At 56.8% G+C, this 20,794-nt stretch overlaps 2 protein-coding genes across 3 annotated transcripts in view; one reads left to right on the top strand and one right to left on the bottom strand.

Moving 5' to 3' along the window:
• Myo15b (myosin XVB) overlaps window positions 1-15,409 on the top strand; it is a 35,012-nt gene extending 19,603 nt beyond the window's left edge. Inside the window, 43 exon segments of the mRNA XM_085696048.2 lie at window positions 992-1,085; window positions 1,743-1,799; window positions 2,078-2,135; window positions 2,310-2,440; window positions 3,462-3,557; window positions 3,659-3,894; window positions 3,978-4,156; window positions 4,350-4,422; window positions 4,893-5,054; window positions 5,226-5,326; window positions 5,403-5,479; window positions 5,584-5,665; window positions 5,858-5,956; window positions 6,101-6,204; window positions 6,304-6,513; window positions 6,685-6,766; window positions 6,931-7,023; window positions 7,102-7,399; window positions 7,486-7,573; window positions 7,693-7,930; window positions 8,392-8,504; window positions 8,699-8,758; window positions 9,328-9,403; window positions 9,502-9,620; window positions 9,737-9,855; window positions 9,930-10,071; window positions 10,202-10,313; window positions 10,398-10,552; window positions 10,927-11,069; window positions 11,229-11,292; window positions 11,384-11,456; window positions 11,730-11,806; window positions 12,536-12,606; window positions 12,690-12,805; window positions 12,899-12,993; window positions 13,088-13,165; window positions 13,250-13,346; window positions 13,449-13,594; window positions 13,787-13,902; window positions 14,207-14,340; window positions 14,483-14,616; window positions 14,721-14,861; window positions 14,994-15,409. Of these exon segments, the coding sequence (XP_085552174.2) occupies window positions 992-1,085; window positions 1,743-1,799; window positions 2,078-2,135; window positions 2,310-2,440; window positions 3,462-3,557; window positions 3,659-3,894; window positions 3,978-4,156; window positions 4,350-4,422; window positions 4,893-5,054; window positions 5,226-5,326; window positions 5,403-5,479; window positions 5,584-5,665; window positions 5,858-5,956; window positions 6,101-6,204; window positions 6,304-6,513; window positions 6,685-6,766; window positions 6,931-7,023; window positions 7,102-7,399; window positions 7,486-7,573; window positions 7,693-7,930; window positions 8,392-8,504; window positions 8,699-8,758; window positions 9,328-9,403; window positions 9,502-9,620; window positions 9,737-9,855; window positions 9,930-10,071; window positions 10,202-10,313; window positions 10,398-10,552; window positions 10,927-11,069; window positions 11,229-11,292; window positions 11,384-11,456; window positions 11,730-11,806; window positions 12,536-12,606; window positions 12,690-12,805; window positions 12,899-12,993; window positions 13,088-13,165; window positions 13,250-13,346; window positions 13,449-13,594; window positions 13,787-13,902; window positions 14,207-14,340; window positions 14,483-14,616; window positions 14,721-14,861; window positions 14,994-15,074 (5,020 nt within the window). The 3' untranslated portion in view covers window positions 15,075-15,409.
• A 3-nt stretch (window positions 15,410-15,412) lies between these two features.
• The window catches only part of Recql5 (RecQ like helicase 5), a 40,715-nt gene continuing 35,333 nt past the window's right edge, over window positions 15,413-20,794 (bottom strand). The window contains exons 8-19 of one of the 2 annotated variants that reach the window (XM_087909777.1): window positions 19,759-19,977; window positions 19,498-19,597; window positions 18,851-18,887; window positions 18,667-18,725; window positions 18,509-18,582; window positions 18,124-18,217; window positions 17,725-17,859; window positions 16,954-17,459; window positions 16,689-16,779; window positions 16,297-16,518; window positions 16,044-16,113; window positions 15,413-15,940 (exon numbers count right to left, since the gene is read on the bottom strand). In XM_087909777.1, coding sequence (XP_087765903.1) covers window positions 15,840-15,940; window positions 16,044-16,113; window positions 16,297-16,518; window positions 16,689-16,779; window positions 16,954-17,459; window positions 17,725-17,859; window positions 18,124-18,217; window positions 18,509-18,582; window positions 18,667-18,725; window positions 18,851-18,887; window positions 19,498-19,597; window positions 19,759-19,977 — 1,708 coding nt within the window. In that variant the 3' untranslated portion in view covers window positions 15,413-15,839. Of the gene's footprint in view, window positions 15,941-16,043; window positions 16,114-16,296; window positions 16,519-16,676; window positions 16,780-16,953; window positions 17,460-17,724; window positions 17,860-18,123; window positions 18,218-18,508; window positions 18,583-18,666; window positions 18,726-18,850; window positions 18,888-19,497; window positions 19,598-19,758; window positions 19,978-20,794 lie in introns of both variants that reach the window. The other variant, XM_087909776.1, reaches the window with a different exon arrangement.

Genomic DNA, 20,794 nt, shown 5'->3' with positions numbered 1-20,794 from the left:
TAACTCACTTTTAGACCACATTAGCCTTCAACTCACGGAGATCTACCTGATCTGCCTGCAAGTGCTAGGATTAAAGTCAGGACCAGGCGTCTGGCTGGAGTTCTGTCTCTCTCTCCCCCTCCCCCTCCCTCTCTCTTTCTCTCTCTGGAGACTGAGCCTGGAACTCACTGATTGAGCTGGTCTGGGTAGCCAGTGAGCTCCAAGCTCCTCACCACCTGGCTTTCATGGGAGTGGACGCCGAGGACTGGAATGCGGCTCCTCGTGTTTGTACACTAAAGTCATCTCCTTGGCCCCTTGACTTGTTTTCATTTGTTATTGCATGTGTCTGAGTGCTTTGTTTGCGTGTTTGTCTGTGCACCACATGTGTGCCTGGGGCCCCTGGAGGTGAGAAAAAGGAATATGCAAATAGAATATCTTTGAGAATTTTCCAGCCAGAAGACCAGGCACCTCAAAGAAGGGGGTCCTAAACAGGACAAATATTTAAAAATGAATCTAGGGGCTGGAGAGATGGCTAAGTGGTTAGAGTACTTGTTGATTTTACAGAGGACCCGAGTCCAGTTCCCAGCACCTATGTCAGGCGACCCACAACTGCCTATAACTACGGGGTGTCTGACGCCCTCTTCTGGCCACCTATGACCCCTGCACTCACATACACATATCCACACAGAAATGCACACATATGCATAATTAATAACAAAAGTCCTAAACACTGGAGGTGGTGGCACAGGTCTATAATCACAGCGGCCAAGGGACAGAGTAAGGTAGATCTAAGTTCAAGGCCAGCCTGGTCTACATAGTGAAACAATCTTAAAACAGAACATTGCTTGGTTCGCCATAGTATTCTGTTCTTTACTATTGGTTCTGTTAAACCTCAGGAGGATCCACTGAGCCGGAGTCCATTTTCCATGACTGTCTAGGCTCACAGGGCTGGGGTACCACGGAAGAAGTAGTAAGTTTTGAGTCCTCACCCTCCTTACTTTTACGGCCCCAGGAAGCGATACCTCCGGAGGAAGTCAGCTCTGGGACAGCTGAACACCATCCTCCTTGTAGCTCGGCCCCTGCTCCAGAGACGACAGAGACTCCAGGTAAGAGGATGTGGGGGCTTCTGAATTGGGGGAAAACTCAGGCTAGAAGGCAGGTGGCCTTGACTGCCCAAGAGAGGAATCCTGACAGCCTAAACTTGCCAGGCCTAGAATACCAGAACCCACTGCTTGCTGACTGCCTCCATTTCCTGTTCTGACTGGAGCAAGCTGGGGCCCTGGTGGCTCTTATCTTTCTTCACCATGTCACCCCTGTACCTGCAGGCCTGGCTCCCCCTTTCCACCTAGGTCTCCCCTGTTCCCTTCAGGCTCCCATGGGCCCCCTTCTCGTCTCCCTTTGCCTGATGACTCCAATTTGAGAGCCATAAAGCTGCTCAAAGGTCAATGCCCACATACTGCCCCGTCCCTGGCTCCTCCCTGGCTGGACTTTGTCCCCTGGGACCATTTATTCCCTTCTTCCTTACCTCTTCCTGGTACCCTACCAGACAGACAGTGGAGTCCACAGCTCGGAGGCGGTGAGAGCTGGGAGAGAGGGGTAGAGGTGGGTGAAGCCGGGCGACTGCACCTCTGTGGGTCAGTGACACTGGCATTCCTTTGCCACCATCAGGGTCTCCTGGGGACAGGAGGGGACCCTGAGCTGCTGGGTCGGGTAGGGGCTGCTGGGGGGTGGGGGCATCAACTCTCGCTGGATCTCTCCCGCAGCTCGAGCGTTCCCGTGGCCCGCAGAGCGGGGAGGCCTGGGGGAAAATGTCGAGTATGGTGAGTGAGTCTGGAGGTGCAGGGCCTGTGTGAAGTGTGAACCCCCGGGGCTAGCATAGCATGGGAGGGGTACAGAGTGCCATCAGGGGTCCTGTTCCTCATGTGACACCTGAGCAGAAGACTGGGGTTCTCCTGGTTTTCCTCAGGGACCCTTGGAGACCTGATCACTTGTTTTCAGGTTGTGCCCTTGATCTTTAAGGGGAGACCTGGAGAGGGGTGGGTGTGCCCAGTCCTGCTCAATGATCCTTAGTTGCTGATCCTTTGGGTCTCTCCGCCAGGACCTGGGGCGCTTGGAGATCCCAGCCCAGCTGGCTGCTCTGCTGCGGACAGCAGAAGGTGCGTCATCTTAATGTCCTGTCTGAGTCCCTGACGGGGGGGGGGGGGCATCTCTGGTCTAGACCTTCCTCTTTCCCTGAGCCACCCATGGTCACTCCGTCCATGGTGGTTGGCAGCTTGTCAGGGAAAGTGGGGATCCGAGTGTCCTAGGCTGCCTCTTGTGTTCCTTCTCAGGCCGCCAGGCCACCCTGGCTGGGAGCATCACAGAGTCCCTGCCACCTGAGGTTCCTGTCCGGCAGAGCCTGACCCTCCCTCCGGACATTGACCAGTTTCCCTTCTCCAGTTTCGTGTCCTCCAGTTTTCAGGTGAGGCCTCTCGGTGCTTCCTGCACCCCGAAAGCTCCAGTGTAAGACCTGTGAGGCAGGAGCAGGCCTCCACCTTCTCCCTGCCCTCCCCTGTGGTCATCGGAGCTGCCTGGAGAACAAAACGGCCTTTACACGGTTGTTACATGGAAGCCTCGGCCACAGACTTATTTCAGCCACACCTTTCCTGTACCCGTGGCTTTGTCTTGTGTTGAAGCTGTGTCATTAACAAAGGTTTAACGAGGGAAACTTCCCAGGCCGGAGGCTTAAATTCAAAAGCGGGATTCATGACTCTACACACAAGATCTCAGTATTAGTTTAATTATGATTTTTTTTTTTTTTTGAGACAGGGTCTCACTATGTATCCCTGTTGTCTGGAGCTCACTATGTACATCAGGCTGGCCCCAAACTCAGAGATCTACCGACCTCTGCCTTAAGAGTAGTGGGATTAAAGGTGTGTGTCACCATGCCCAGCCCTATTTTAATAAAACATTTAAAGACAGGGCCTTTGGTAGCGCTGGCTTGCCTGGAATTCCTTACAGAGATCAGGCTCCCTCTTCCTCCCTGGTTTTAGGACTACAGGCAGGGACACTACAACAGTTTGTTGTCAAGTTTTTAATTAAAGGACAACCAAAGGGCTAGAAGATTCCTAGTGAAAGAGTGCTTCACGAGGACCTGAATTAAAATCCACAGCACCCATGTAAAACCAGGCGTGACCATACATAATCCTGGTATTCGGGGCGGATGCAGGTGGATTCCTGGAACTTGATGGCAGGCAGTCTATGTAAAACAAGCTCCTCAGTTCAGTGACAGGCCCATCTCAAGGCAAATGAGGAAGATGCCCGACATCCTCCTCTGGTACACACCTGCTCACACATGTCCAAGTAACACGCACACACTCATTCACGCATCTGCGTGTCTGTCTGTCCTCTTCCTGGGGTACATGCTCCTGGGGGACTCCTCAAGGAGTAGCCCCTCAGGCCAACTCAGAGGACAAACCCTATGTCACTCTCCTTCCCTCCAGAAGCCATATCTGCCTAGACCGGGGCAGCTACTGGATGAGCCCCTGACCCGAATGAATGGCGAGAACCCTCAGCAGGCTCTGGAGATCAACAGGGTGGTGAGTGATACCTTGGGGGTGATCGGGATGGCCGCATAAGGACCGGGAAGGTGCAGGGGAGCCCTGGGCTTCCTGCTCCTACCCTTACTTTGTGTCAACAGTTGCTGCGGCTCCTGGGGGATGGATTACTGCAGCCCTGGCAGGAACAGACCATTGGCACATTCCTGATACGGAAGGCACAGCACCAGCCGGGACTTCGGGATGAGCTCTTCAGTCAGCTGGTGGCCCAACTGTGGCACAACCCAGACGAGCAGCAGAGCCAGCGTGGCTGGGCCCTGATGGCGGTCCTGCTCAGCTCCTTCCTCCCCACGCCTGCCCTGCAGAAGCCGTTGCTCAAGTAAGGGATCCAGCGGATGGGACTCTTGTAAGTGGAATCCACATACCCTATGGAGCTTCAGCAACCCTGTGCTGTCCCCACAGATTTGTATCTGACCAGGCCCCCCGGGGCATGGCAGCATTGTGCCAGCACAAGCTCTTGGGTGCCCTGGAACAAACACCGCTAGTTCCCATGGCCTCAAGGGCCCACCCGCCCACGCAGCTTGAGTGGAAGGCTGGATTGCGGCGGGGCCGGATGGCCCTGGATGTGTTCACATTCAATGGTGAGGTCTGCCTCCCTTAGTCAATGGAGCCAGCCCTGGCCACCACTCTCCCTAGCCTCCTCTTGCCCTGTGACCCTCATGTCCTCCTGCCCTGTGACTCTCATGTCTCCCTGCCCTGTCCAGGGTGGGGACAGTGACCACTTCCTGTCAGGGTGTAGCCCTCTGTCCCTCACCCTTCCACTAACCCCCACAGAGGAGAGCTACTCTGCAGAGGTGGAGTCCTGGACCACGGGAGAGCAGTTAGCAGGGCGGATCCTCCAGAGCAGGTAAGGGGAGCCTGATTACTGACTGTTGTCCCCCTCCTCACGCTCCCCCCCCCCCCGCTTTCCACTGCATGGTCCCCCAGAGCCGGGGTGAACACTGTTCCTCAATGAATAGAAAGGGAAGGTTTTGGAGTAAAGGGGAGGGCTCCAACTGCAGCTTCCAGAGAGAGAGAGAGAGAGAGAGAGAGAGGAGAGCAGAGATTCTAAACGAGGGAGAGGCAGATCCTAACTCTATAACAAATGAGATTATTAGAGCCTGGAGATCACCAGAAGGATTTTGAGGTACAAATAGGAATGCAGTCTAAGGCTTCTGAGTGAGGCTGAGCGCCTGGCTCACGCCTGGGGTGGGGATGTCATCAGGTCATCAGAAGACGCTCACCCTCCACTGACTCACGACCTCTACTCCTTAAGGATGTCATCTGCCCACACCTCTCCCTGATCACCTCGATGTCTCTCACTCTTGTCCCACCCAGAGGCCTGGAGGTGCCCCCTCGTGGCTGGTCTGTGTCCCTGCATTCCGGGGATGCTTGGCAAGACCTGGCTGGTTGTGACTTTGTGTTGGACCTGATTGGCCAGACTGAGGACTTCGGAGACTCAGCTGGTTCCCGCAACTACCCCATCACTCCCTTTGGTTTGTAGGTACCACCCACCTGCCCTCTCCTCAGCTGGTCATCCTCATAGCCACCCTGCCCTTGTGTAGTGCATAGATATTATTGGTGAACCAGGTCTCCCACCTAAACTTCTGCACCCCTCTTAGCGGTGACTGCCACAGTAGTCCCCTTAACTAGTCCCACTGTTTTCTGCAGAGCTGAGAACATCCCTCCAGCCCCTGGTGTTCAGGCTCCCTCCCTGCCCCCAGGGCTCCCTCCAGGCCCAGCCCCAACACTGCCCGGCAGCGGCCCCCCAGGTAAGGCACACTGAGATTGGCAGGGTGCTGGGAATGGGACCAGAGGTAGATGCAGCAATGTACCCTTGCTCCACAGGTGAGGCCAGGAAGCCTGGAAGCCTCGATGGTTTCCTGGACCACATCTTCGAGCCGGTTCTCTCCGGGGGCTTCAGTGTGAGTAGACTCCCCTCCAGATCCTTTGCTTTGGTGCTGGGGCGTGGCCACCCCTTCTGTTTCTCCCGGGCTCTAGCTCTGACACTGAATATTTGTCCCTTCAGGATCTGGAACAAGGCTGGGCCCTGAGTAGCCGTATGAAGGGAGGGGGCTCCATTGGGCCCACCCAGCAGGGTTACCCCATGGGTGAGTACAGGTGGTGTCTCTGTAGGGCTTCCCAGGCCCAAGAGCAGAGGTAGTCTGAATCGCCACAGGCAACTGAAATGGGCACTCTGGCTAGTACCCCAGAGGGCAATGCTTTTCTCTGCCTGGAGCTGAAAGGAGGAGGAGATATGTGGGGCCAAGTTTGAATGGACCTGAGAGACCCTATTCTCTTAGTGTATCCAGGTATGGTGCAGGCACCCAGCTACCAGCCAGCTATGATGCCCGCACCAGTGCCCATGATGCCAGCAATGGGCACAGTCCCAACCATCCCAGGTGAGGCTGGGTTTAGGGCACCGGGAGAAGCTTTGGGGGCTGAAGGTGGGGGAATGGTCCTGCTGGGAGTCCAGATGGCACCTGGGATCAAGAGTGAAGTCTGGCCACGGCGCCTAACTTGCTCTGGACATCCGCTCTTCGCAGCCATGATGGTCCCACCACAGCCGCAGCCTCTGCTTTCCAGTTTGGACTCCAGGCAGCTGGCGGTACAACAGCAGAACTTTATCAACCAGCAGGCGATGATTTTGGTAACCACCATGGCTGGGCCATGGGACTGCCTGGGGAGTATTGGCACAGGGGGCAGGGCCAGCAGAGGCTCTTACTGGCTGGCCTCTCCTTTCCCTCAGGCCCAGCAGATGACCACCCAGGCCATGAGCCTGTCTCTAGAGCAGCAGAACCAGAGACGCCAGCATGGGGCTCAGGCCTCAGCAGCTGCCTCCCAGGCTCCACCCTCTGTCACGGCTCCCAAGCCCCAGAAGCCGACTGCTCCCCAGAAGACGACTGCTCCCCAGAAGACGCTAGAGAGTTGCCCAGAGCCTTTGGATGTTTGCTTTAGAGTAAGGAGCCGAGGCTAGGCAGAGGTCTGGGTCTGGGTCTGGTGTGGTGGCAGGGAAGGTACCAGACCTGGAAAGGTAGGAAGGATTGGTCCAAGAAGCCATCAGAAGACGATGTTGAAAGGATGGGGCCGTGGCTGACTTGGGGCTGCTCTTCATTTCCTCTTCTGCCAGGAGGACACTCCAGAGGACACTGAAGCCAGGCCTCAGCGCCCCAGGAGCTTCCAGCAGAAACGGGACTATTTCCAGAAGATGGGTGAGGGTGGGAGCCATTTGGAAATGTAACTAATGCCTGCAGCCTGGGGAGGGGAGGCCACACTCTGTTCCCCTACCAATGTGGTCTGTCCAGGAGTCCAGATGAGTAGGCCCCTATCCCTATATAACACCAGTGTCAGAGAAGGCCGTTTGTGGCATTTACAGGGCAAGAGCCAATCAGGGTGAAGACAGTGAAGCCTCCAGTCAAGGTTCAGATCCCCCAGGAGGAGACAGAGAGTGAGGAGGAAGAAACAGCTGGTAGGTGTGGTGGGCTGCGGCCCCTCTGGCTCCAGCGGTATAGGGACCGTGCTCAATTGTCTTTACTCTTGCTGGCAGAGCCATCCCCACCACCTCCTCCCCCAGTTGTGAAGAAGCCATTGAAACAAAGTAAGCCCAAAGCCTTGAGGGAAGATGAGGTGGAGCCAGCAAAGAAGGAAGCACCCAAAAAGGACAGAACACCCAACAAGGACAGAGCACCCACCCAGGACAGAGCGCCCACCCAGGACAGAGCGCCCACAGTGCACAGCTCCGACTCCACACCCCAGCGCCCGCAGCCCAGCAGGGAAATTCGCAACATCATCCGCATGTACCAGAGCCGCCCAGGCCCCGTGCCTGTGCCGGTACAACCCACCAGGTGAGCCCCAGGGGCACGTGGCCAGGGCTGTTTCTCTCCGCAGACCATCACCCTGTGCCTTAGTAACTTTCTCTTTCTTCCACGAGGCCTGTGAAAACTTTTCAGAAGAAAAATGACCCTAAGGATGAGGCTTTGGCAAAGCTGGGAATAAACGGTGCCCACTTGCCGCCATCGGTGAGCTCGCCGGCCATCTTCTGCAGGGCATGGGCTAGGATCTGTCCAGGAATCCCGGGCTAAACCTGGGGTTTCCAGGGTAACTCAGCCTTGACTCTAACCCCTGCCTTTTCCTGCAGACGATGTCTCCTGACCAAGGCAAGGGCTCCCCACCCGTTGTGGCTCCTCGACCCAAGACCCGACCACCACGACTCGAGCCCTCCCTATCCATCCGGGAAAAGCAGGGACCCCTTCGGGACTTGTTTGGCCCACATAGCCCAAGTCCACCCGTAACTCCGGCGCCCCCACCTCCACCTCCACCAGCACTTCCATTGTCTCTGCCTGAGGAACCCAAGACCCGTTCAGTGGAGTCTCGTGGTAAGGAATCCATGTTTCCCGTGTTGAGTCTCTTTGAGTTGGTGGCAGGACTCATGACAGCCTCTTGGGACCCATGACAAAAGTCATCCCTATTTGGCTGAGGCCAGCTGTTTGGGCTTCTGGACTTTGGAGTTTGGAGTCCTGGAGTCCTCATTCCTGTGCAGGGCAGGGCTGAGGCACCCCGAAGCCTGTCTGGCACTAAAGGGCTGACCTCTGCAGGGTGTTGTCCTTGATGAAGACCTGACGAGTGTTTTCTTCTTTGTTTTCTGGTGGTGGTGGGGAACTCGGTGACTGCAGTAAATGTGGCCGGGGACACTAAGAAAAACTCAGGGACAGAAATGAAGGCAGGAGTTGGTGCCAGGAGTGGCAGCCTAAGCGTCTGGAGACTGAGAAAAACAGGAACCTAAGGGTCTCTGGCAGCCCGCGTCTAAGCGTCTAAGGCTCCTCTCTCCCTCTGCTAGCCCTGACGGAGCCCATGGAGGACCGGGGGATCTCCACTCAGCTCCTTGTGCCTTCTGGTAGCGTGTGCTTCTCCTACACAAGTGCACCCTGGAAGTTGTTCTTACGCAAGGAGGTGGGCATGGGGGTCTGGCCTCAGTCTTTTGGGGCTGGTAGGGCAGTAATGGGCAGTGTGAGATCCTCGCCTGAAACCCCAACACATCCCCTTCCCCGTAAACCACTTTTCAAGATTGGTTTTCTGGGAGGGCAGAGGTCGGCTGGCCAGGACACAGCCTGGCATGATCCCAGCTCTTTCCGTCCTGCTCATAGGTGTTCTACCCCCGGGAGAACTTCAGCCATCCCTACTGTCTCAGCCTTCTCTGCCAGCAGGTGAGAGCCTGGCTCACGCACCAACCTGCCACCCCCACTGACAGACTGCATCCCGGGACCCTCACAGTTGACAGGAACAGCTTCTACTCAGCACTTTGCCTGTGCGCAGAGCCCCTCCCTCAGTGTCCTTGCAAAAAAATGGAACAGTGATCAACTTAGTTTTGCAAATGAGAGGTCCAAGCGAGGGGTGTGCGTCACAGGCTCTAGCACACACTGGGTGCTTTATAAATGGCGGCTGTTACTCGGTTATTTTTGGCAACTGGTACACTCTGTCAGCAGCAGCAGACCATGGTGCCAGAGGAAGGAGTGAGGGGGATGTTGGAAGGAGAGGGGTTTGGACATGAGCTGTAGGTTTGGACATGAGTCTAAGATTTGGGAGACTTCTGTCATCCCGTGTACAACACCCACCCCCTGTCCCACCCGTGTCTCTAGTAGGACCCAGCCAGCACTGCCGGGTGTGTAGGCACCACCACTGGGTCTTCTGCCTCTCCCCCATTGCACGCCCTTAGCTGCTGTGGGTGAGCTCTGGTTTCGGGGCCTGGCACTGACCAACTTTGCTCTGCTTCCAGATCCTGAGGGACACCTTTGCAGAGTCCTGCATCAGGATCTCCCAGGAGGAGCGGCACAAAATGAAAGACCTGCTGGGTATGGGTCCCGGGAGCTGGGGTGTGGGGGCGGGCTAGACCTGCCCTGAGGGGAAGTGCCGTGGGAACACGGATATCATGGGCGCTTCCTGCCCACAGGAGACTTGGAGGTGAGCCTGGACTCCCTTGACACTGCTGAAGACACCATCAAAAAACGCATCGTGGTGGCTGCTCGAGACAACTGGGCCAATTACTTCTCACGCATCTTCCCAGTCTCGGTCAGTGATGCTGAACTTAGGGAGTGGGGCACAGCTCAGCTCTGGAACTCTCTACTCAAGGACCCCAGGCATCTGGGCAGTGCCAGGAATGATTGACACGCCTGCCTTCCTGACAGGGCGAGAGTGGCAGTGATGTGCAGCTGCTGGGTGTGTCGCACCGGGGACTGAGGCTGCTGAAGGTGACCCAAGACCCTAGCTTCCACCTGGAGCGGCTGAAGACACTCTGCTCCTACAGGTGAGCTGGTACAGACAGAGCCCGGACCGGGGTGGCAGGGTGGCCTCCAGCTCAAGCCCTGACTGTATACACAGCTTTGCTGAGGTGTTGGCTGTGGAGTGCAGCGGCAGCTCCACCCTGGTGCTGTCACTGAAGAACGAGCAGCTGATGCTGCACACAGCCCAAGCCAGGACCATCAAGGCCATGGTGGAGCAGTTCCTGAGTGAGCTCAAGAAGGCAAGTGTGGGCTGGCCCGCCCTGCCTGGCCTCCCTGGGTCGAGGCTGGAGTTTCGGCAAGGTCCCGGTACTCCTGGGTATGGCTGGGAGGACATCCAGGGCAGGCAGCAGACTGTCCATCTGTCCGCAGGACTCTGGCTATGTCATCGCTCTGCGCAGCTACATCACTGATGACCACAGCCTCCTCAGCTTCCAGCGTGGGGACCTCATCAAGCTACAGCCAGGGGTCTCCCCGGAGCCAGGTAGTCCCCAGGGCTGGCAGAGGGAGGCCGCCAAGGGGCAGAGGGGGCGAGGTAGGTGAACCATCATTCTGCAATGCCTTCTAGGCTGGCAGTTTGGCTCTGTTGGAGGCCGCTCGGGGCTCTTTCCTGCCGACATGGTGCAGCCAGCTGCTGCTCCGGACAGCTCCTTTTCCCTGGGACAGAGAAACAGCTGGCAGCGCAAGAGTAAAGCACGGCAGCTGAAGGAGCCAGCTCAGGAGGTGAGGAAGACAGAAGAGGTGAAGGAAAGAAGGCCTAACTAGGAGTCTCGGAAGGAAAGAGCAGGACTGCCTGGCTCGCTCGGGTGCTGCTGCTTCCTGTGGCCTGGTGGGCAGCGCTCGGTGCGGTCTATCCTTTGCCATCTTCTGCCTCGCCTCCCCGGCAAGACTTGAAATCCACACCCTGACTCTGTGGTGCTTAGTTCACTGCCTCCATAGAAGATGCTTAATAAATAATCGTGGCTTTCCTGGCTTCTGGTGTCACACTCCTCTCGGGTCTAACGGGTATGGGGATCAGGCGGTAAGAGTGGGAACAGGGCCCCTGGGTTAGGTGGTGGGTGGGCACTCGGGTGGTACCAAATTTCCTGTGCTCCCAGAGCCCCACCCATCCCAGGAGCCAAGAACCCAGCGAAGGCTCAGAGACCACCTCGTACACAGCCTACAGCACTCTGTCTGCTGAGTCCCAGAGCTACTCCATGCAGGAGTTTGCCCTGCGCTACTTCCGGAAGCCTCATACCTCGTGAGTGCTCTGAACCAACCTCTGTGCCTACCTGCTCCCAGTCGTCCCCAGTACAAACCACAGAGCCACGAGGGCATTGCTCTGACCACGGGCTTCATGGCCTGGGACAAGGGCCGGAGGGCCAGCAAGCAGGGCTGTCTTTCCCTCTGCCCTCCACAGGCTGACACACGCAGGTAGAGGTGCCAAGAAGAAGGTTGCAGCCAACCTGATCCAGTACACCAAGGTAAGGGGCCAGGTCGGGAGGAGTCGCGGCCAAGGATCTGCCTTCCGACGCCCATGACCCTAGATTCATAGCTAAGGCTCTTTGGCCACAGGACCCCATCCAGGAATCCCTCCTCAGTCTCAGCAACGAGGACATGAACAAGAGGGCTGTGGCTGGCTTCAAGGGTGAGTGGGCACCTGACTCCCTTCTCTTTGAGCTCCCACTGGCTCAGCCCATCTGCCAGCATAGGAAGCCTTCTCCACCAACTGTGTGACAGCTGGGGCGATTGATGGGTTCGGCGGACACTGGCATCCTATTTCCTCAACAAAGTTAGAGCTGACTGTCCTGCCCGGTGTGTAAGCGTTAGGAGAGGAAGGTGTCAGAGGTCAGGTGGCCTGGACAGTGGCAGCACAGGTCAGGCCAGGTCTTGTTTACTATGTTTCATGTCCTGCCTGCAGCTCTGATGCAGTTTATGGGGGACCAGCCTAAGCCCCGGAGCATGGACGAACTGGCTCTGCTCTATGAGCTGCTGAAGGTAAGAACTGTGTGCCAACCCTGAGCATCCTTCCTGCCCTCCTGCCTGGGCCAGAATGGCTCATCTATGAGTTCAAGGCCAGCCTGGTCTACAGAGTGAATTCCAGGACAGCCGGGGCTGCACAGAGAAACCCTATCTTGAAAAACCACACACACACACACACACACTTTACTGCTACTGGTAGTTTCTCACTTGTTTCAAAATACTTGATCTTTGATCAGGCAGGGTGGCGCACACCTTTAATCTCAGCACTCGGGAGACAGAGGCAGGAGGATCTCTGAGTTTGAGGCCACCCTGGTCTACAGAGCGAGTACCAGGACAAGCTCCAAAGCTACACAGAGAAACTGTCTCAAAAACCCAAATAAATAATTTAAAAATAAGTGACGAGCTGGGCTGGGCAAAGGCTACCAGGCGGTGAGTGTTGGGATGTCACTTTTATTCAGTCTTTTTTTTTTTTTTTTTTTTTAATGTGTGGTTTTTTCAAGACAGGGTTTCTCTTTGTAGCCCTGGCTGTCCTGGAACTCACTGTGTAGATCATGCCCGCCTTGAGCTTCTAGAGATCCACCTGCCTCTGCCTCCCAGGTGCTGGGATTAAAGGTGTGCGCTACCACAGCCCAGCCAGGTAGCAGTGTGTCTAAAGACAGCCCCTACCCAGCCATCACGCACAGCAGCCCCCTGGCTCTACTGTCCTCTCTCTGCCTCACTCATTCCCTCCTCCCGTCTGCACAGCTGTGCCAAGAGGACCTCAGAGATGAGATGTACTGCCAGGTCATCAAGCAAGTCACAGGACACCCCGAGCCGTGAGTGGGGCTTTGAGGGTGGGGGGTTCGGGCAGGAACAGCACTGTGGTCTGGCCAGCCTGAAGCCCAGTTCTACCCCGCAGGAAGCACTGCGCTCTGGGCTGGAGCATCCTCAGCCTCTTCACGGGCTTCTTTGCACCGTCTACCACTCTGATGCCCTATGTGACTAAGTTCCTGCAGGATTCCAGCCCTAGCCAAGGTGCCTGGGTTGGGAAGAGGGACTTTCAGGGCTGAGAATGCCCTGCCAGCTAAGGGGCTGGGACACACCTGTGATCCCCATCATTCTCTACAGAACTGGCCCAGAGCAGCCAGGAGAACCTCCAGCGCACGGTTAAATACGGGGGGCGCCAGAAGTTACCACCACCGGGTGAAATGCAAGCTTTTCTGGTATTAGGACTCTCCTGTAATGGGGTGGTGGTGGCTAGAAGTGGAGAGCCGGGACCTCTGATTGTGGAGACTAACCCTACAACTTATCTGACAGAAAGGACAAGCAGTTCGTTTGCTTCTGATTCATCTGCCTGGGGGTGTGGACTACAGGACAAACATACAGACATTCACGGTGAGCAGGGGCTGCCAAGGAGAGAGACTATGTGCCTATGCTCGGGACGCTAATCTTTATCCTCCTGGCCTGTCTTGTGCCCAGGTGTCAGGGGAAGTACTGCAGGAGCTGTGTGGACAGATGGGCATCACAGACCCGCAGGAAGTGCAGGAGTTTGCCATCTTCCTCATCAAAGGCGAAGGTGAGGGCCCCAGCCACTGTCTGCTCCACAGGAGCGTAGACTCTGGGCCGGGACAGAATTCACTTGGACAGTGTTCAATTCTGGCATGGGTCCCCTATGCAGGTGAGCTAGTTCGGCCACTGTCGCCCCATGAGTACCTCAACAGTGTCATGACAGACCAGGACATGAGCCTGCACAGCCGGCGGCTTGGCTGGGAGACCCCGCTGCACTTCGACCACCCCACCTACACCGAAATCCACTACGGCCAGGTCAGTCCCGGGCCCAAAAGCTGCTGATACTAGGGAGAGGTCTAGTCTAGGCAACCTGTAGATGCCCTCTCCACAATGATGCTCGTTCAGTGGCAGCTGGAAGGGATGGGCAAGAACAAGTCTGAGTCTCTAAGAGTAAACTGTTGGGGAGGTTGTAACCCAACAGGCTCCCTACAACCCTCCTCTCCTCAGGTGCTTCGGGACTACCTGCAAGGGAAGCTGATGATTAGTGCCCAGGAAGATGCTCAACTTGCCCGGCTGGCTGCCCTCCAACACCTCAGAAAAGCCTGCAAAAGTCCGCCATCGGAGTATGTGAACTCAGTTCAACCTCTCTTGCCAGCCCCCCTCCCCCAAACCTAAGGGCTTCCTCCTATCTCCCTTCCCCCATGGCAACTCCACAACTCCACTTAACCTTTCCCGGTCCTGACCAGACAGGCCTCCCTTAGTCGATGCCTGTCTTCTCTGCCCCTCCCCACCATGCTCCTGAGCTATGAGCTAGGCCCTGGGGTCCTTATCCACAGTAGGTACCAGTTCAGTTATGTGGCACATGCACCACTCTGCACCAAGTGGTCCATGGTCACAGGCCCAAGTGACCCAGGCTGTGCCCCCTAGGCAAGAGCTGCTGGCTTATATCCCCAAGCCACTGCAATGCCAGGTGAACACAGCCAGCATCAAGAGCTTAGTGAGCCAGGAGCTGAAGCAGATGCAAGGATGCAGCTCGCTAAGAGCACAGACGGACTTCGTCGGTAGGTCCATGTGAAGGGACAGCTGGGCGTGAGGTGTGCAGAGGCCTCTGTGCCTGGTCACCCTTCACTTGCCCTGGGGAGCAAAGTGAGGCAGGCCCAGAGATCTGCAGCCAGGACTCTCGTCCCATCTCTCTGCCCACAGAGACCACGGCCCAGCTGCCCCTCTTTGGCTACACTGTGTATATGGTACTGAGAGTGAGCAAGCTTGCTCTTCCTGGACCTGTCCTTCTGGGGCTCAATCGCCACCATCTTGTCCTCATGGACCCCAGCTCCCAGGTAGGTAGAAGAGCTCCTGTTCTCGTGTTGGGTCAGATCCCAGGCCAATCTCATACCATGCACTGCCGCCCCAGCACCAAACTCTGTTGTATCTGCTACCCCAGAAACCCTGCTGCTCCATCCCCTTGAAAGACCTGCAGCGGCTCCACCTGCTCAGCCCACTGCAGGATGGCAGGCCCCCTGGCCTGGAACTCAACTATGGCTCCGCTGATAACCCCAAGACCATCTGGTTGGAGCTGCCCCAGGTGAGGGGCCGAGACTTCTGCAGTCCCCAGGAAATGCTTCCTCAGCCACAGTGGCTACTGGTCTCTGTTGAGGAGCAGTGTGGGCAGAGGTGGTGGGGGTGGGGAGAGTACTGAACCATTTTTGCCCGGCAGGCCCAGGAGCTGAAGTACACCATTGCCTTCCTGATGGAGGAGGGCAGCATGTCCTCCACGCAGTGGCCAGGCCTCGGCTGAGGAGCTGGAGCAAAGGCAGTAGAGTCTTCCTGAGCAGTCTGTCTTGGATGTTGTGTGGTTCTTGCTCATCTTTGCTGCCTGGCCCTGCTCTGAAATTTCCTGCGGCACAACTCCAAGTGAGGGTCATGAGGCAGGGGTTGCCACAGCGACATCAACTGGGAAAGCGAGCAGACACATGCCCTCCGAGGTGCACTGAACCCAGAGCTGGGGCTGTAGGATCTTGGCCTGGGCGTCTGACGTCCTGCCTGGGGAAAATGCCCACTCAGCTCTAGGGCCGGCACCGGGTCTGAATGAAGCTGCTTCGGCACAAATAAAACGGCTGTATGTGAACATGAGCGTGTATCTCGAGCAGACTTTATTCTTGCAAGCATGTCAGTTGGGTCTGGCCTTCCTGAGCAGCAGACGGGCAGGGCCTGGAGCCTGGGATCTCGAGTAAGAGGGCAGGCACTCAAGGGCGGAAATGGCCTCGCCCTGGCAGAGGACTTGAAACAAAGATGGGAAGGTCACTGTTTTTCTTTGGCAGCAGCCGTACCATCTGAACCATCTAATCTGAGGCCCTGGCCATGAAGGCCAGGAGAGGCAGGCAGAGAGAAAGGACTATGGGGTTTTAAGCAGGAAGGTGGGCTAACCTCTGACCTTCCACTGTGTGTCTAGTGACATCTCTACAGTGTGGTTTGGTTGGGGGCAGGGGCGAGGAGAAGGACCCTGAGTAAGTTGGTGCCTCCGGCACGGGCCTGCCGACCCTGCTCAGTCAGCAGAGGCAGGTCATTTTTGTGGGGCACAGAGGCCATGCCAGTCAGCTTCACTCTCACACCGGGCCCGATCATGGAAGAACTGCTTGATGAGGCTCTGGGCCTCCTCCCTCACTGCAGATAGCAGGGCAGGACAGAGAGAAGGTAAGGACCAGTCTCCTGGCAGCCGTCCCCCACCCCCACCATGCCTTCTGGCTCTGGCCGGGTCGGCACTCACCACTTTTTCCAGGAGAGGCCTTCTGAGCCAGCAAATGTGAGAGGTGGCGGGCAAAGCCTTTAAACAAGTCCTAGAAGGAAAGGGAGGAGGACAGAGCCCTGGAGCCACCACTGCCAAGGGCAAGGCAGAGCCAGAGTGGGCAGAAGCTGGCCTTGGCTCAATGGCCTTCTCTGCCCTACCTCATTCAGGGTGCACATTCCTGGCCACCCCAACCCCTGCCTTGACCCACGTCCTCCAGGCCCACGCACCCTACCTTGGATATGAACCTGCCCTCCTTATAGAAGGGGGTCAGGTACCTGACCACAACAGCGGCAGCCTCCTTCACGGAGATGCCCGGAGCTGAGAGCGGGCAGGGCTCTCGAGCCGCTTTATTCTCGGTGCTGCTATCACCGGCCAAGGCACTGCCCTCGGCCTCCGCCAAGATGGAGGACTGTGTTGAGGGGCAAAGCTTCTTCTGAGTCCTCTCTGAGCTCTCCTGAATAGGGTCACAGCATGGAGATCACTCTGGGGCTCCCTTTACAGGCTCTACCTCCTTCTAGAAGGAAGCCTGCACCTCAGCACCAGGAGCCTTCCCCCAGCCCAGCCCACCTGACCCTACCCTTGGCCCAGGCGGCTCTCCTCCTCACCACGCACCTCCTCCAGTACCTGCTGGGGTCTGGGCCGCTTGCCTGCCCGAGCTTCCTTTAGAGGACTAGGCTGACCTTCAGGGCAGTTCTGGTCTCGGAGTGAGCAGGGGCTGGCCAGAGGGAAGAGCAGCATCAGAGGTCTGGGTCTAGCTGCGCTCTCGATCCAGGCAGCCCAGCAGGGCCCCCCGTGAATGAGCTGTACGCTTCAGAGGCCCAGGCAGCAAAGGGGTCAGATGCTGCCACAGCTGCTGTAGAACGAGGATTCCCCGATACGGAACTCTTACCTTGGTCCCTCCCTGGGAAACTCGGTCTGTCCTAGAGTATTCAAATGTCCCTGGGCTCCAGCTTCTGTGCAGTCCTCTGGCACACCCCCACAGGAAGGGGTGGCTCCTGATCCTGGGACTGAAGCAGGTAAAGGTGGGCTTTCTGTTCTTTGACAGAAGAATCGAGTGATGTTCTGGGAATCCTTGAGGGCTGCTGCAGCTAGGAGCTGCTGTTTCTTGCTGGTTCTAGCCTTGGAGCTGCCCTGGGAAGAGCCTTTTGTCCTCTTCTCAGGCGAGGGCTCCCCACAGTTAGCACTACTTCCAGGAGCCTCTCCTTGGTACCCAGGGAGGGGCTCGTTCCTGTCTTCATCTTGAAGGTCACAGTCCCAGCCTGAGGGATCCTGTTCCCCTTCCAGCGCAGCCTCGGAGGCTTGCTTCTGGATCTGAGACTTCCCCAACAGTTCTGTGGCTGTCTGGAACGGGCAGGAGCCTTTGGGGAAGCCAGCTCCTACTCTCTTGGGTTTGAGCTGTGAGGAGAAAGAGGAAGCAGTCAGAAGACTCAGGACCCAGAGCTCCCCAGGGACAGCTGTGGCTACGGAGAGAGGCTCTCAGGAATGTGGGAAGAGAGAACAGGACTCAGGTGGGGCCATGTGACGAGAGAAGAGGCCACGACTGACAGACAAATACAAAGATGCTCGACGGCTTTCCTGACATCTGCGCCAGGCACGGCTATTGTCCCACCAGAGGGCGAAGCAGAAGTGGAGCCTCCCTGGGAACCTGGACGCTGCTCACCGAGTAAACATGGGAGGCTGGCGGGATGTCGTAGTCATTGGGCTCCGAGGGCTCAGCCCCAGCACTGCAGCTCTTGGTGCCACCTTCCATGTCATAGAGCTGACCATCCTTGGAGGCCTTGTGGATCTCAGCCACCTAAAGACAGGCAGGGAGATCAAGGCACCCACAGCTTCTGCATAGCCCCAGTCCAGATGCCCCAATCCTGCTGTGCATTAAGTGGAGGGGATGCTAGGGAAGTGCTAGCTCCCACTGGGATGAAAGCTCCGAGAAGGAGCTTCACCGCTGTTAGGGGCTCCAGGCCAGCGGTTGGCTGGTGGCTTCTGAACAGGAGAGGCGGCCTTGTCCTGTCCCCAGACTATGAGCATGCACTGCCTGCTGGCCTCCTTGGCCCAAGCCTACCTTCTTCAGAACGCTGGCCTTGTACAGGTTGACCATCTTGGCGTTTCGGAATGCCCCATACTCCAGCTCCACAGCCTTGGCCTGCAGGTCAGCTCTGTGGGAAGGAATGAGAGCAAGACAATAGGCCTGAGTCCTCTCCCGCGGTCCTCCTGGCGTCTCTTCAGAGACCACGGGCTAGCCTCAGGGCCTGGTGAGGATGCGCACGTGGATTCTGAGCAGGCTTCTCTAGGTACCCTACAGCCCACTGTCCTTCAGTGGCCTTTGGCAGTCTCTGGTAAGGCTGCAGGGACTGGAAGCCATGGAGTAGGACGGATCACAACCGGCGGAGAGGCATTCTCTGAAGGAACAAGCCTTGGTCCTTCCCCTTGAGCTCTTGAACACTCACCCGTCAGGGAACCCTGCAGCCTGGTGATTACGGCTCAGCGCCTCCTCCAGAAGTTGCAGGCAGTGCTCACGGGCCTATGAGGAGAGTGACGTCTTGGTCACCCACCCTCAGGGTCAGGGAAGGGCCTGAGAGCAAGTGAAGAGGCATCCTTCTCATACCTTCACTGTGAGCTTAGGGATCCTCCTGCTCGAAGCCTCTCTCAGGGGACAGTCTTCATCTGAGAAAAGGGCAGAAAGGGCTTTCCACTGGGCCATCTCTCTGGGGTCCCCCAACCCTCACTGAGCCACCCACTGTTCACAACCAGGCACAGCACCCCAGCCCCTGGGGCATTTCTGTACCTACCTGGGGGTGTGAATTCTTCTATCTTGGGCTCTTTGCTCTGGAAGACAGACAGCATGAGAAACCATGAGACATCCTGCCCTGTTGCAGGGCAGCTCCTACTGAGGTGGCGAAGAGGGGACCATCCAGGGTCTTGCATGGACCACTGTGTGCTGGTTATTTTTTAGGGGGTGGGAAGGACACATTGGAGACAGGGTTCACTATGTCATCCCTGTCTTTGTCTCAGATCTGCCTGCCTCTTCCTCCCAAGTGCTAGGATCAAAGCCATGAGCCACCATGCTGGCTTAGGTTTTTTTGTTTACTTGACAGAAACTAGAGTCATCTAGAAGAGGGAACCTCAATTGAGGAATGGTCTCTGGCAGACTGGTCTGGGGAGGCATTTTCTTACTTGATGTGGGATGGCCCAGATTACTATGGGTTTTGCTATTCCTGGGCCAGTGGTCCTGGGCTGCACAAGCTGAGCAAGAGAGTGGCGCTCCTCCATGGTCCCTGCATCCATTCTACCTCCAGGATCCTGACTTCCCCTGATGCTGGATGGTGATGCAGAAAGTGTCAGCCAAATGAAGCCCTTGCTTCCCAATTTGGTTTTGGTCACAGCACTGGAAACTAACAGAGCCACTGAGCCCTGTCATGGTATCTGCCACCTTTACCTTGCGCAGGCTCATCTGCTTCTGATAGAAAAGATTCCATTGCCGCTTGTGGGCCTCATCTCTGCCCTCATCACCGCTCCCTCCAGAACCTTCATCATACCTAGAGGACGGGCGAGGCGTGAGCAGCCAGGGTCGGGGCTCTGCTCTTCCCCGATCTTCAGGCACATCATTAAAGCCCAGGCCCCAGGAAGAGCCCACGCCACGCTGCAGAAGGCGACCTTGGCCTGGCTAGGGCCAGCGGATGCATTTCACTGTCCTCACCTGCTGAAGCCCCCGTAGCCTCTGCGGCCTCCCTCATACAGCTCAGGGTCGAAGTCGTCCCCCTGGCAGGGCCTGATGCAGGTTTTGCTCCAGCTGCTGCTGCGCTCCAGGGCATCAAGCTTCTTCCTTACAGCCGCAGGACTCTGGCAGTGGTCACAGCCTTTGGCGCAGGCAGGAGGTGCATCCCCAAAGTACTTGGCAATGGCAGCATGGCGGCACCTAGAGTAAGCAGTGCCAATGGGACTGGGGCTGAAGCAAGCAATGTTGTCCGCCCAGTCTCCAAGCTCTGATTCACTATCTAGCACCACTCTTGATGCTTCATACCTTTCAAAGCCCTTCCTAGATTTGTTCTATGTGTATCAGTGACCCCTGGTGCCTAAGGTCAGGACTTGTTCCAGATGGGTTGTGAGCCTGCAGGGCAGGGGGTGCTGAGAACTGAACCGGGGTCCTCTGCAAATACAGTATATGCTCTTAACCTCTGAGTCATGTCTCCAGTCCCTGTTCTGTACCCTTTTATTTACAGGGGCTTGTGGAGCATCACCGGGGGCTGCCCAGTGCAGAACTTCCCCATAGTCATGCACTGGGAGACTGGGGGTCGGGATGTGAACCTCATTCTGTTCTGTGAGCTCTGGGACCCTGCTCTTCCCTCTCCCCGCAGTGCTGGAATGCCCTGGTGAGCTGAGGCTCTGGCACAGATACTGGTTCTGCCACCAAGGCTATGTCAGTGAGAAAACATTTCACCCTTGAATTCCATGACCTTTCCACTTACGCTGCTGGAGGCGCAGTGGTACAATGGAGCATGGTGGGGTCATCTCACAGGCTGTGAGCTGCTGGCAAGCACTACAGGGATAGTCCTCACTGTGGGGAAGGAGGGAAGGACAGGAAAGGGCCATGCCATCCAAGTGCTTTGTCTGCTTGGCTCTTTTTCTTCCATTATTTAGAGGCAGGGTCTCACTATGTAGCCAGGACTTGCCCAAGATTCACTATGTAGACTGGAATGGCTTCAAACACACAGAGATCTGTCTGTCTCTGCCTC

The sequence above is a fragment of the Myodes glareolus genome, chromosome 9 (assembly GCF_982192425.1).
Source record: "Myodes glareolus chromosome 9, mMyoGla1.1, whole genome shotgun sequence".
In the NCBI taxonomy this organism is placed as follows: Eukaryota; Metazoa; Chordata; class Mammalia; order Rodentia; family Cricetidae; genus Myodes; species Myodes glareolus.
The sequence above is the reverse complement of the archived record's forward strand: the minus strand, read 5'-3'. Positions and strand labels throughout refer to the sequence as shown.